The following is a 13,350-nucleotide window of genomic DNA, read 5'->3' as shown; positions in this document are numbered from 1 at the left end:
TTTTTTTAATAATTCTGTGCATGCTGCCAGTTATAACACACTCTTCTGACCAACTACTAGTTTCATTTCATTTCTGGTACTTTCCTTTAATCATAATCTGGTGTCACATGCTCCATTCCCCCAGCCTGCCCATGGTCAATAGCTCCTTTGAGAGTTAGAAATTGCCCAAAGCAAACTTCATTATGACCATCCCTATAAGAAGTTAAAAGATGGGCTATTATGAAGGACCCCATGGTTCTTAATTGGTAAGTTCTGTATCTTTTCCATTGACTCTCCCTAAATAAATGCAGGTGTAATTCCAAAAATTCCAGGAGGCCATTCCTTTACCTGCTTCATAGTTCCCTTAGTACGGGTGCATGGCTAAGCAGATAAGTTTTGGACCCATGATGGTTGTGTGGCCAATTCCACTATCTGGTTGACTGGGCAGGCTACAGATCAGAGGATTACAAATGGAAATCTGCTCAGAACATCCACTGAGTTTGTCTAGATCTTTCACTGCTAGTAGCACATAAATCCTACCATAACCTAATCCTATGGATCTAGAGTACCCTCAAGTGTTTTTTAAAAAACCTTTACTTTCTGTCTTAGAATAGATACAAAGTATAGGTTCCAAGGCAGAAGAGAAGTAAGGGGTTACATGACTTGCTCAGGATCACACAGCTAGGAAGTATCTGAGGAAGTTCTGCTCTATGTGATTAATGACTCTGAATACTCTTTACCAAGGGAATTACAACAATAAGGACTACGCAACTTACTCGATTAGGATCCAGGAGGTGTTCAATCTGCCGATCCTTTCTGCTATTTTCTTCTTCTAATCGTCGAAGTTTTGTTTTCATAAAATCCACATCACCTTTTTGAGAGTGTAATGACTAAAAACAAAAATAAAAACCTACAAATTTGGCTCTAAAAAACTATATCCTAGAAAGTCAAATACAAAGATATACTGTTGAGTTTTTAATCCTTATCCACAGTGCTAGGTTTAGGCTAGACAGCTTAGTCCTCTAGTGCTCAAGTCAAAATTGGATTTAATCCAATTAATTAAGCATTTACTAAGTGCCTACTATGTGGAAGGCATTCTCATAGGGCTCATTTCTGAGATGTAAATACTCACTGCAAATTTAACAACTGGTTCTCATGAGTCAGTATGCACTAGCTCCAGAATAGCCCTGACTAATTGTTCTAATTGTTAAAAACAGGATTTGACTCTAAAGGTAATAAGGAACTATTGGTATTTACTGATCAGAGAAGTGACAAAATCAGACTTATACTTCAGGTTTAGGGGAAAGACTTAAAGTAGAGATCAATTAGGAATCTATTAAACAGAAATAGTACACATGAGAGACAATGAAGGCCTGAAGAACTAGAGCCATTTCTATACAGGTTAATTACCTTAAGACAGAAAATTTGTTCACTGATCAACTGTACGCTCGCAAATGTATAAAAAGAGGTTGGGTGAGAAATTGTGAATCGTTAGTATAACTCATCACCACCACCGGAAAGACAGCTGAGAAGCTGTGAACTATGGACGGTGAGCTAGAAGCATCATCTTAATTGTTTTTAAGCAGAATGCCAAAAATGATTAATTAAAAGATAGTATGATTAAGATTCAAATAATAAGAGATATGTAAATCAGAGACATCAAACCTTACCACAACTGTAGTTGGTAAATGCCTTACAAAATAAACATACAATACAGATAATGTTCATTTGAGGTTTTCAAAATCAATATGCAGCTCTAATGAGTTTTCACTTGACTCTGACACTACTGAAGTAAACAAATTAAAATAAATTGACTCCAAGTTTAAAAATAAAGTGTTCAACAGTAAAATTTCTGCACTGATACTCAAATGTCTTTTTTGACATTTGAACTTAAAAATTCCCTTTTGATCAAAAAGATGTGTGAATTTTTTTTCCCCCTGTTGCTCCTATTGCTGCCCTCTTAATCAATAAGGATGAGTATAAACTCTCTTCTCCATGACAATCTTTCACATACTTGATATGCCAGTTACCAAATCCCGTTTGAGGTTTTCCTCATCATACTGGTAATATTTCTTTGGATGCAATCCAGCTTGTCAATGGCCTTGCTAAAATGTGGTATCCAGTGCTCCAGATTATAAAGTGGAATCCTCACATCTTGAGTTTATTAACATCAAACTCGTACACAAAACTTTTCTTATCCCAAAGATGTTTGTGCATTTCCTCTCAAAATGATCTTATATTTATTCTTTTCATTTGTTTGGGTGTGTTCTATCCTCCACTATCACCCTAAGTCTGGCCAAGCTCATGCTCACTGCTTCCATGACACTATGCATCTCATCCTCTGCCTTCCCTCTCTCCTTTTGCCTTCAATCTTTCCTGATATCATAGCTTTTTCCAATGAGTCTTGCCTTCCCATTCTGTGGCTAAAGTATTTAAGCTTCAGCTTCAGTATTTGTCCTTCCAATGAGTGGTCTGAATTAATTTCTTTAAGTGTTGACTGATTCAATCTCTTTCCTGTCCAAGGGATTCTCAAAAGTCTTCTCCAACACCACAATTTGAAAGCAATGTTCTTGTGGTGCTTAGTTTTCCTTAATAGTCCAATTCTCACAGCCATACGTCACTAATGGAAAAATTGTAGCTTTGAGTATTCAGCCCTTTTGTCAGCAAGATGATACACCTACTTTTAAATTTGCTGTCCATATGTCATACATTTCCTTCCAAGGAACAAGTGCCTTTTAATTTCATGTCTGCCATCCCTGTTTGCAATGATTTGTAAGTCCAAGAACATGAAATCTGATACTGCTTCCATTTCTTCTTCTATTTGTCAGGAAATAATAGAATTAGTTGCCATGATCTTAGTTTTTTTTTTTTTAATGTTAAGCTTCAAGCCAGCTTTTATACTCTCCTTTTTTACCTTCAGCAAGAGGCTTATTAAATTCTTCATCTTCTGTCATCAGAATAGTATCTTCTGACCAAGCAAGAGATGGAGAACATTACAAAATGTAAAATGAATGATTTTGATTATATTAAATTTAAAAGGTTTTGTACAAAACAAAACCGATGCAAACAAAATTAGAAGGAAAGTAACAAACTGAGAAAAAAATCTTTTTAACAAAACTCTGACAAAGGTTCAATTTCCCAAATATATAAGGAACTAAGTCAAATTTACAAAAAATCAATCCATTCCCCAATTGACAAATGGTCAAGGGACATGAAAAGGCAGTTTTCAGATGAAGAAATCAAAACTATCAATAATCACATGAAAAAGTATACCAAACTACTATGTATGGCTCTAGATCAGTAACCATACCACTGTGGCTATGGGTGATATTAAGATCTCTTCTGTATATTCTTGCCACCTCTCCTTAATCTCTTCTACTTCTGTTAATTTCCTATCATTTTTGTCTTTTATCATGCCCATTATTTTTGCATGAAGCATTCCCTTGATATTTCTAATTTTCTTGAATAGATCTTTGTTTTTTCCATCTTGTTTTCTTATATTTCTTTGCATTACTCATTTAAGAAAATCTTTTTATCCCTCCTTACTATTCTCTGGAATTTTGCATTCAGTTAGTTTTATCTTTTCTTTTTCCTTTCATTCTCCTTTCTTCAGTTATTTGTAAAGCTTCATCAGACAACCATTTTGCTTTCTTCCTCTTCTTTTTTCCTTTGGTATTTTTTTTTGGTTGCCTCCTGTAGGATACTAAGACCATAGTTCTTCAGGCACTCTTATCTACCATATCTAATCCCTTAAATGTATTCATCACTTCACTTCATATTTATAAGGGATACCCCTATATGGTCTGATTGTTTCCCCTACTTTATTCAATTTGAACTTTGCAGTAAGAATCACATTATCTGAGACACGGTCAGTTCCAGTCTTGTTTTAACTGACTGAATCAAAGCTCCATCTTTGTCAACAAAGTATATAATCAATCTGATCTTGATATTGATCTGGAGATGCTCATGTGTAGAGTTGCTTTTTTGGTTCTTGAAAAAGAATATTTGGATATAAGAGAAGATGAGCAAAAAGATTTCAGAAAATCCTCAAGACTTACATGAACTGATGAAAAGTGAAGTAAGCAGAAACAGGAGCAAATTGTATATTGTAACAGCAATAATATACAATGATCAACTATAAATGACTCGGCTATTCTCAGCAATACAATGATCTAAGACAATTCTGAAGGACTCAAAATGAAAAATGCTATTCACCTCTAGAGAAAGAACTAATGGAGTCTCAATGCAGATTGAAGCATACTTTTTTCTTTTCTCAATGTTTTCTTTCACATGACTAATATGGAAATGTTTTCCATAACTACATATTTATAATAACTTAACATCAAACTGTTTTCCTTCTCAATGAAGGGGAAAGGAAGTAAGGGACAGAATTTGGAACTCAAAATTTTAAAACACAATTGTTAAGAAAAATGTACATGTAATAAAAAAAGAAAATAATTTTTAAAAATAAGAGAGAAAAGGAAAAAGTATTTGCTATGACCAGCAAGTTTTCTTGGCAAAACTCCAGTAAGTCTCTGTCATGCTTCATTATGTACTCTAAGGCAAACTTGACTATTATCTTAATTATCTTTTGGTTTTTTTACTTTAACATTCCAATTTTCAATGAATGAAATCTTTTTCTAAATGTTATTTCTAGAAGTTGTTATAGGTCTTCATAGAACTGATCATCTTTGGCATCATGGTTAACCTTTGTAGCTGAGGACTGTTTTGTTTTTGTCTTTGTATCCCCAAAACTTGACACAATGTTTACATAAATGAATTGTTTTTTTTTTTTTCACATCATTTAGTATGTGCAGGTGAAATCCAAGAGAATCTCCCATAAAGGTCACTGTGAAAATGATCATAAAATCTTACAGTAAAATGGGAATTTCAAAGTCTCTAATACAGCACCATACAAAATATAGATTCAATAGATTCAATAGATTCCCTGACAGCTTAGCCAGTACTCCTTAAGTATCTTAAGTAAAACGGAATTCATTATGTTAAGTAGATGGAGTTTTTAGGTAGTTCTTTTTCATGTTCAGCCAAAATTTGCTTCTGGATTTTGGAGATTAAAGAGAGAGAGGATGACTAAAGGAGCAAGTGATTATGGGTGGGAAGGGAGGAGAGAAAGGGCACAAGTAGAGTTAGTATTGACAAGAGGGACTACCTATCCTCTTCATCTAAGACTAATCTGAGAATATAAAAATATATTTATCAATAGCATGTGAAATATTAATTAAATAATGTATCAAATAAGTTTATCAATAATGAATTTCAGTGAATATACACCTTAGTTGAATGAACTCAAATGGCTACAAGTTGAAACTTTTGGTATGTTTCTGGCCAATGTATGCTTTGTATTATAAATTAATCAACACATACTTATTAAGCATTTATTCTGTGCCAAGGACTGTGCTATACATTGGAGATACAAAGACAAAGCAAAAACAGTTCTTTCCCTGTAGAATCCATTCTAATAGAAGAGACAATGTGTGTATAAAAGGGAATACATACAAGGAAGATGAAAGGTAACCTCAAATGAGAAGACACTAGCTGCTGAGAGGAATGAGAAAAGTCCCGTGAAGAAGATGTATAAACTTCCTGCTTAATTCTTTTTATAACTTTCAGGCTCCCCAACTCCTACTCCTGGCCTAGCCTTCAGGGTCACATTCAGGGCTGATGCCAGGTATGCAGGTAGTTGACAGATGATAACACTTGTGAGACCCCATAAAGTGGTAGGTGGGGAGGGGGAATTATGTGAAGGAAATTTACACCCCCTGCTTTGATTCTTTGGGAGACCAGCATGTTAAATCTCCTCACTTGGGTTTTCTAGGAGATTAATATGTCAGGTCTCCCCAATGAATCATTCTACATACAGAGTCTTTACATTTAAAGATTCTCTCACTAAAGAGGTATAAAATATTGCACCTTATGTAGAAGGAATTACAACAATTTGGGGAATAAGAAGGAAAGAAAGAGGGAAAGAAGAAAAAGATTGATAGATGCATTGGCAAAAAGCCAATTGGGGGCACTCCCCTTTTCCATAAGAGTTTACAATCATTATGATAGATTTGATCTCCTTTGGTTCAGATCATTATATCCAAAAATTTGTTCTGGATCTCTTAATGTAGTGTGTGATTTCTGTAGGCATTCTTATGGTATCTTCTCCAGAAGATCCATTTTCTTGGTTCAGGGTATTAGTGATTTTCTTTTCCTAAAATTACTTTAGAAGATCTTAAACTTTGGATTTTAGGATAATTATACAATCCTCCCCTAAAAAGGGTGTTGACCAACACTAGAATCACCCCAGGATGCATGGCTGAACTATGAGGCATATAAATCAATTCTCAAAAAAAATCCAAAAACCAAACAAGAGAGAGAAAATTCTAGATAAAAATATGTATGTATGTATGTACGTTTATATATATAAATCTCATATGTATAAAATTATGAATAAAAATAAAATCATAACAAGTCCTTCTAGCAGGTTAAGATGTAGGATATGAAGTGGGTTCCCTGGTTAACAAAGAACTTAAAACAATTTCTGCCCTGTAGAAGCTAAAGTCTTGAAGAAAGTCAGAAATTCTGAGAGGTTGAAGGGAGATGGGGAGATCATTTCATGGATAGGGAAGCAGCCAGTACAAAGGCACACAACTGACTACAGAATTTCACATGTGAGGAACAGCAAGTAGGTCAGTATGGCCAGACTACAGAATGCAGGGAGAGAAGTAGTAATATATATAAGAAGGGGCCAATTGGTTAAGAGCTTTAAGTGGAAAAGGAATCTACATTTGATTCTTGAGTTGAAAGAGAGCCTCCCTGTCAAGAATATTTTTTATCCAATGACAGAAGTTTTCCTTGTTTAAAAACAATAGAGAACAAAAAGAAACACTACCTTCTTTAATTCAATAATCTCATCATACATATCTTCCTTCTCTCTATAAACAGGGGCACCGGGACTATGACCTAGAAAAAGAAACAAAGCAAGTCATTTCTAAGATTATTTAGAAAAGAACAAAAATTCTTAGCTTTACTATAACCAGGATTTCAATACTTCAGATAAAGATAAAGAGAAAAATTTAAGTTGCATAAGGATAATTTTTTACATATAATACTAAGCATTTTATAGGATTTTTTAGAGAATCTATATTGTAACACAAAATTAATCACAGAAATTTCCCAGAGACAGAAAGAAAAAGTAAAAATTGAGAAAAATAAGGATGGTAACACAAAGTATAATAAATAAAAGGAAATTATAATAGTAAAACATTTAGACTTTAACATTTAAGTTTAAACTGTCCAGATTTGAGGCTCCCAAGACAAAGATTGTGAATTTCTTTGTTGTTCAATTGTTACCATCATGTCCCAACTCTCTATGACCCTATTTGGGGTATTCTTTTTGGAGTAGTTTGCCATTTCCTTCTCCAGCTCATTTTACAGATGAGGATATTGAAGCAAAAAGGGTTAAGTGAGTTGCTCAGCATCACACAGCTAAGTAAGTATCTGAGGCCAGATGTGAACTCAGGAAAAGGAATCTTCCTCACTTTAGGCCTGGCACTCTACCCACTGTGCCACCTAGCTACCCAAATCCTTATTTCCAAAGGACAATTAACATGATCATGTTCAATAAATATTTAAGCTTAAAATATAATGACCAACAATTCAAAAGAGTAAGGTAACATGAATGGAGCACAAGGAAAAGGAATTAGAATTTAAGGTTTTAAAACTGAAGTTTTAGGAGCAGCTAGGTGGCTTGCTGGTTAGAGTTCTAGGCCTGGAGTTGAGAGGCCCTGCATTCAAATCTAGTCTCAGCCACTTCCTATCTGTGGGACCCTGGGTAACTCACTGAACCTCAATTGCTTAGCCATAACTGCTCCTCTCTCTCAGAATTGATACTAAGACAGAGGGTAAGGGTTTAAGAAAAACAAACAAAAAAACAAAATAATCCTTCTACTGCTCCTAGTTCTCTTCTCTAGGGCCAAGAAAAATAAGTTTAATCCCTTTCTGAATGTCATCTCTTCAATTACCTGAAGATGACTATCACATCCCCATACAGCAAGGTGGTACAATGGATAGAGCACTGGGTCTAGAGTCAAGAAGACTTGAGTTCAAATTTGACCTTAGAACCTAACTATTTATGTGACCTTGAACAAATTACTTACCCTCCATTTGCTTCAGTTTTTTCCAAATGTAAAATGATGATAATAATACTTACCTGTCAAGGTTGTTGTGAGGATCAATTATGATCTCATTTTCCTAATGGAGGCAATATTTGTAAAGCATTTAAAGACAGTGCTTGGCACACAGTAAATGCTTATTAAGTGGTTGTTTCTTTCTTTCCCTGGTCTTCTCTTCTACAGACTAAGCATCCCAGTTTCTCCAACCAATCTTCATCTGGCATGATCATCTCACCATCCCGACTGTTCTCAAGATGCTCTCTAGTTTGTTACTCTACTGCCCAAAACTGAGCACCATATTCCACATGCAGTTTGTTCAGGGAATAGTTCAGGATTATAATCTTCCATATCCATATTCCATATCCATAGATACTAAGCTTCTTAATGCAGTCTAAAACTCCATTAGCTTTTTTTTACTTCTATGTTGAACTATGAAATTATCTTGAGTTTTTAGTCTAGTAAAACTCCCATATCAATTCACATAAGAACTTTTGCCTAGCCATGCCTCCCCAATCTTGTACTTGTGAAATTTAGTATTTGAAACTAAACAACAGGATTTTACATATACGTTGTTAGATGTCATGGTCATCTTATTAGAGTCAGTCTATGATTTCCACCTGTTGAAATACTTTGTCATCCTTACCCATAACCAGTGTGACACCTATCCCTCCTCCAAGGTTCATGTATCTTCTGAAAATCTGATTAAGCATGCCTTCATCCAATTTAGTGGTAAAATTCTTGAAGTGAGGAGTGCTGAGGACAGAAATCTCTACCAGAGGCTTCCCTCATGCTTGACCTTCAATCATGAATGAGAATACTCTTTGGCTTTCATTACTTCACTAGTTCTAAATCTAAGTATTGGAAATCATCTATTCCATATCTCTCGATCTACTCTATAAGCATGGCATACAAGAGAAGGTGCTAAAGTAGTTAGAATGCTCAATTTGAAGTCATTAACCTTCGGATCAAATCTGCCCTCTAGCATCTGCTAGTCTTGTGACTACAGAAAAGACACTTTACCTTCAGAGTCTGTTTCTTCATTTGTAAAATGATGATAATAACCAGTATAGTACCTACCTCACAAGAGTTGCTGTTAGGATCAAATGCGATAGTACACATAAAGCATTTTACAAAATTTAAAGTGTTACAAAAACCAGCTATTATTTTTTGTTCCTGTTGAAATTATTTTATAGAATTCCCTACTGGTCTAATAACTCCGTCAAAAAGAAAAGGAGGTTAGCTTGGCAAGAGCTCTCCTCGATCAAGGCAAGCTGTTCTTTATGATTACTGCTTCCCTTTGTAGATGTTCATAAAGAATCCCTTTAATAATGCATTCTAGAATTTGCCAGAAATTGTAGTCACACTCATAGTTCTATGTTCTATAGACTACTCTTCACATTTTCAAAAATTAGTTCAGTACTCTAGATTTTAGTGTTGTCTGGGTCTAATGAGCCAAACTCATCAAGGACCAATACACCTCTTATATCTCCCTATTAAATATCTTTATCTTTCCAATCCAAAGATCATACTTTCTGGCAGAGAAAACAAAAGCAAAATAAAAAGCTGAATAATTTTGTCTTCTCTCCTTTGTGTTACTATCAGAGCAGTGGTTCTATCCCTTTTTTTAATCCTTTGCCCTCCTTTCCCTGGCCCATCCCATAATGGCTAAAAAAATCCTTTATGTTGTCCTTAATATTCACCTCTAATCTCTATTTATTCTAAGTTTTGGCAGTACTAATATTATTCTTACAGAGAAATGCCACACCTTCGTATTCATCATACTTTACCTGTCAAAATCTGGCCTTGCCAAAAGTTATATACATAGACCCAGAGTTTCTATTGCTTTTACTCATGAAAAGTGATTTTTATTACCACTGATATGCTCATCATTGCTAACAATGTTTGAGCTTTTGCTTCTTTATTCAAAGTTGCCTTTAAATATTTTGGAGTATTACTAGTGGGGTTAATCCATACACGCCCTAAATCCAGTAGTGATTTCACAAGCTGAGTCAAACTCCCTGAGAAGAAAATAGCATGAATTTAATATGCTATCAGCACAACAGAGGTCAAGATTTACCCTATAATAATATTGAACTGATTAATGTTCCTAGGCTAAGGGAAGTTATGGCAGCACTCCTAACTTCACATTGCTCAAAAACAAAAAGTACAATCAATTAGTTTGAGAAAGCATAACAATCTATATTTGACATGACAGAAGTGCTAAATGCTTTAGGAGTGAATAAAAGTTACCAAATTCAAAGCATTAGAAAAATAAATAGCATTCTATAATAATAAGTTGAATTCTAGGCCATCTTCCAAATTTTCAGAAATTCTCCTGGGAGAATTTCTCAGCAGGGAGGCAATGGATTAAAGCAGTCACATACCTTGTTTTGAAGGTCCAAGCCATAGTTTCTGTGGGGTTAAAGCCATCCTGCCACTGAGAGGCATTGTCCCTGTTGCCTTTAAATATCTCCAAGATGTGATCTGTTTAGGCTTAGTGTGATAGGGGGACTCTAAAAAAAAACCAGATGATGTTAGAGTGACAAAATACCATTTATTTGTCCCTCAATAAATTTTCTATGAAACAAAAATTTTTATAAGGGTAAAATTATCTTGCTCAAAATACATTTAGAATTATAAATGTATAAGCCAAGAAAAATTCAGAAAAAAATTTATATTATTTTTTTCATTTATTTTCTACAGGTCAAAATTTGTAGAAAATTGATTCAGTAATCATGATACTTGATAGGTTATATATAACTTTGTATATTATGGTAGTATATTATTTGTAGTATACTCTAAATAACACATATAATTATAACTATATATGTAATATACATAGTAGCATGTTATATATAACTTGCTCAAATTCAATAATCTGACCAAGTTATTATATATAATATACTTGATATCCCAAACAAGATAATTATAAATATGCCAAACCCAAACCATTTGAAAAACTGTACTGGATGTGTATACAAATCAAATACAAAAGTCCAAAGTAATGTTTAATCAAATACAGTTAAACTGATCTGGCTCGAATATTCCTAACACTCCCAAATGTTTGCCTTTCAGGAACAATAATAAATAAATGATCATTGTAGCTGGAAGACCATTCACAGAGATGATTCAAAAATGAGAAAGTTTAAAAATGTGATTCTTTGTACATATTATACTCTTGCCCACATGTTATTTTTATTTAATGATATAGCAAACTCTCAATTTTACCATTCATGTGAATGCAAAATCATGGGTAATAAAATTATCTAAAAAATACAATATATGCTTTTGGGGAATGGTTTACCTTTATAATTAAGTTTGGCTCAGGCTGATATGAAAATAGATCTATTCCCCGAGAACATACCAGACAGAATTTGCCATGTTGCAAAAGGAAATCAATCCTTAATTTAAATTGTACTACAGATAACTCCAAAATAAATGATGCATAAACAGATGATTATGATTTGGTAGTATGCATATTACAGCAATATTAAATATAAGACAGGACATACACCACACATTTCTGCAAATGTTACTTTAAGTTTGATTGGAAAAACATCTGTTTTACCTATAGACAAATGGCAGTTTGGGCATATCAATCACTTCAGTAATGGTAGAGAAGTTATGATCAAGAACGATAAAGAAACTACTACTCAATTTTAATTAATAATTTACCTGATTAGCTGTGCTTTAAGACAGTCAATTATATTATTCACAACATGGGTATGTGAAAAATATGCTGTTAATATATGAAAATAAACCATAAGTCAGAGAGCTAAGTTTTAAAGAATAGAATATCTATTAAAAGTTACAGAAGGGACTGGGGTTGGGGTGGTAGGGGTAGGGGGTGGGTGGGTAGGGAATGTATACAGCTACGTGGCTCAGTGGATTGAGAGCCAGGCCTAGAGATGGGAGGTCCTGGGTTCACATCTGGCCTTAGGTACTTCTTAGCTATGTGTCCCTGGGCATCACTTAACCCCCATTTACCTAGCTCTTCTGCCTTGGAACCAATACACAGTATTGATTCTAAAATGGAAGGTCAGGATTTTAAGAAAAAATTATAGAAGGAATTGGAAAGCTGCTCTTCAGAGGGCTGATAGACTGGGGCGGGGGGGAAATCTGTTGAGCACTACCCAGAGGGTCAATTCACATAACATTTATTAAGTATATAATAACTGTTAAAATACTCTCCTAGGTGCTGGGATATGAAGATGAAAGATAACACTATTCTTACCCCTCAAGGAACTTACCATCAAAAGGAGGGTTGGGGACAGGAACAGATATGTATACAAATAACTACAATAAAAGACAAAGTATGATTAAGTGAATAGAGGGGACAAACAGAGTGATGTGGTGGGTAGAGGTTGCAAGGAGGAAACTTTTGGTCTGCGGTAAAGAAAAAAACCCTAACAATTAAAGTTATCTAAAAGTGGAATGGACTGCCAGAGCTAGTAGGTTCCTCTACATAGGAGGACTTCAAGCAGGCATTGGATAACCATTAGTTAGTTATACTGTAGAAAAGATTCTTTTCAATGATGGTTGGACTAGATGGCTCTGAGGTCCCTTTCAAATTTGAGACTGAGAAATTTGAGGGAGAATACACTTCTAGCTAAAGGGATCAGGAAAAGCTTTATGAAGTTAGCTCCTGAGCTAGACCTGGAAAAGAACAATTTCAAAGTGTGGAGATGTGGGCTCCAGAAATGGAAACGAATGCATGGAGGTAGAAGGTAGGATGAAATTATAGAAATGCCAGTTGTCCAGTTTGGCTGGAGTGTAGAATAATACTTGAAGGGAAGTATTGTGAAATATAGGTGAAAAGGTATGTGTGAGGTAATTATTTAGGGGACTTGGATTCGCACACACTAGTGGCGGGACATAGGAGTCACAGAGTCACGTGGCTTGTCTGAAGGTCTGATGCCTGGGTCCCTCGGTGTCCCAGCGTCAATGTGCCACAGTCAGCGCAACGTCACTACGGAGAGAGGAGCTAGAGATTTTGAAGAGCCAGCAAAGGAAGCTGAGTAGCTGTGTTTGCTTCTGTACCTGTCGCTGGGCTGATGTTTTCCTCTGAGCTCTTACCTTATCTCTTGATCTCTGGCAAGCAGGCGAGCAGGCTGCAATGGAGGATTGGATCTTTCCCTAAAGTTAGAAAGGCTGAAAACCCTCTATCTCTCTCTCTTTACTAATAAATGCT

At 35.0% G+C, this 13,350-nt stretch overlaps 1 protein-coding gene across 3 annotated transcripts in view; it reads right to left on the bottom strand.

Annotated features, from left to right (window-relative positions):
* Nucleotides 1–13,350, bottom strand: part of IQCE (IQ motif containing E) — an 80,861-nt gene that overhangs the window by 52,844 nt on the left and 14,667 nt on the right. For 2 of the 3 annotated variants that reach the window (XM_044659980.1, XM_044659973.1), the window contains exons 4-6: nt 10,544–10,672; nt 6,878–6,948; nt 756–869 (exon numbers count right to left, since the gene is read on the bottom strand). In XM_044659980.1, the coding sequence (XP_044515915.1) occupies nt 756–869; nt 6,878–6,948; nt 10,544–10,672 (314 nt within the window). Of the gene's footprint in view, nt 1–755; nt 870–6,877; nt 6,949–10,543; nt 10,673–12,409; nt 12,456–13,350 lie in introns of all 3 variants that reach the window. The other variant, XM_044659985.1, reaches the window with a different exon arrangement.

Source organism: Gracilinanus agilis, chromosome 1, assembly GCF_016433145.1.
Source record: "Gracilinanus agilis isolate LMUSP501 chromosome 1, AgileGrace, whole genome shotgun sequence".
Lineage (NCBI taxonomy): Eukaryota > Metazoa > Chordata > Mammalia > Didelphimorphia > Didelphidae > Gracilinanus > Gracilinanus agilis.
This window is presented reverse-complemented; position numbering and strand designations above follow the sequence as displayed.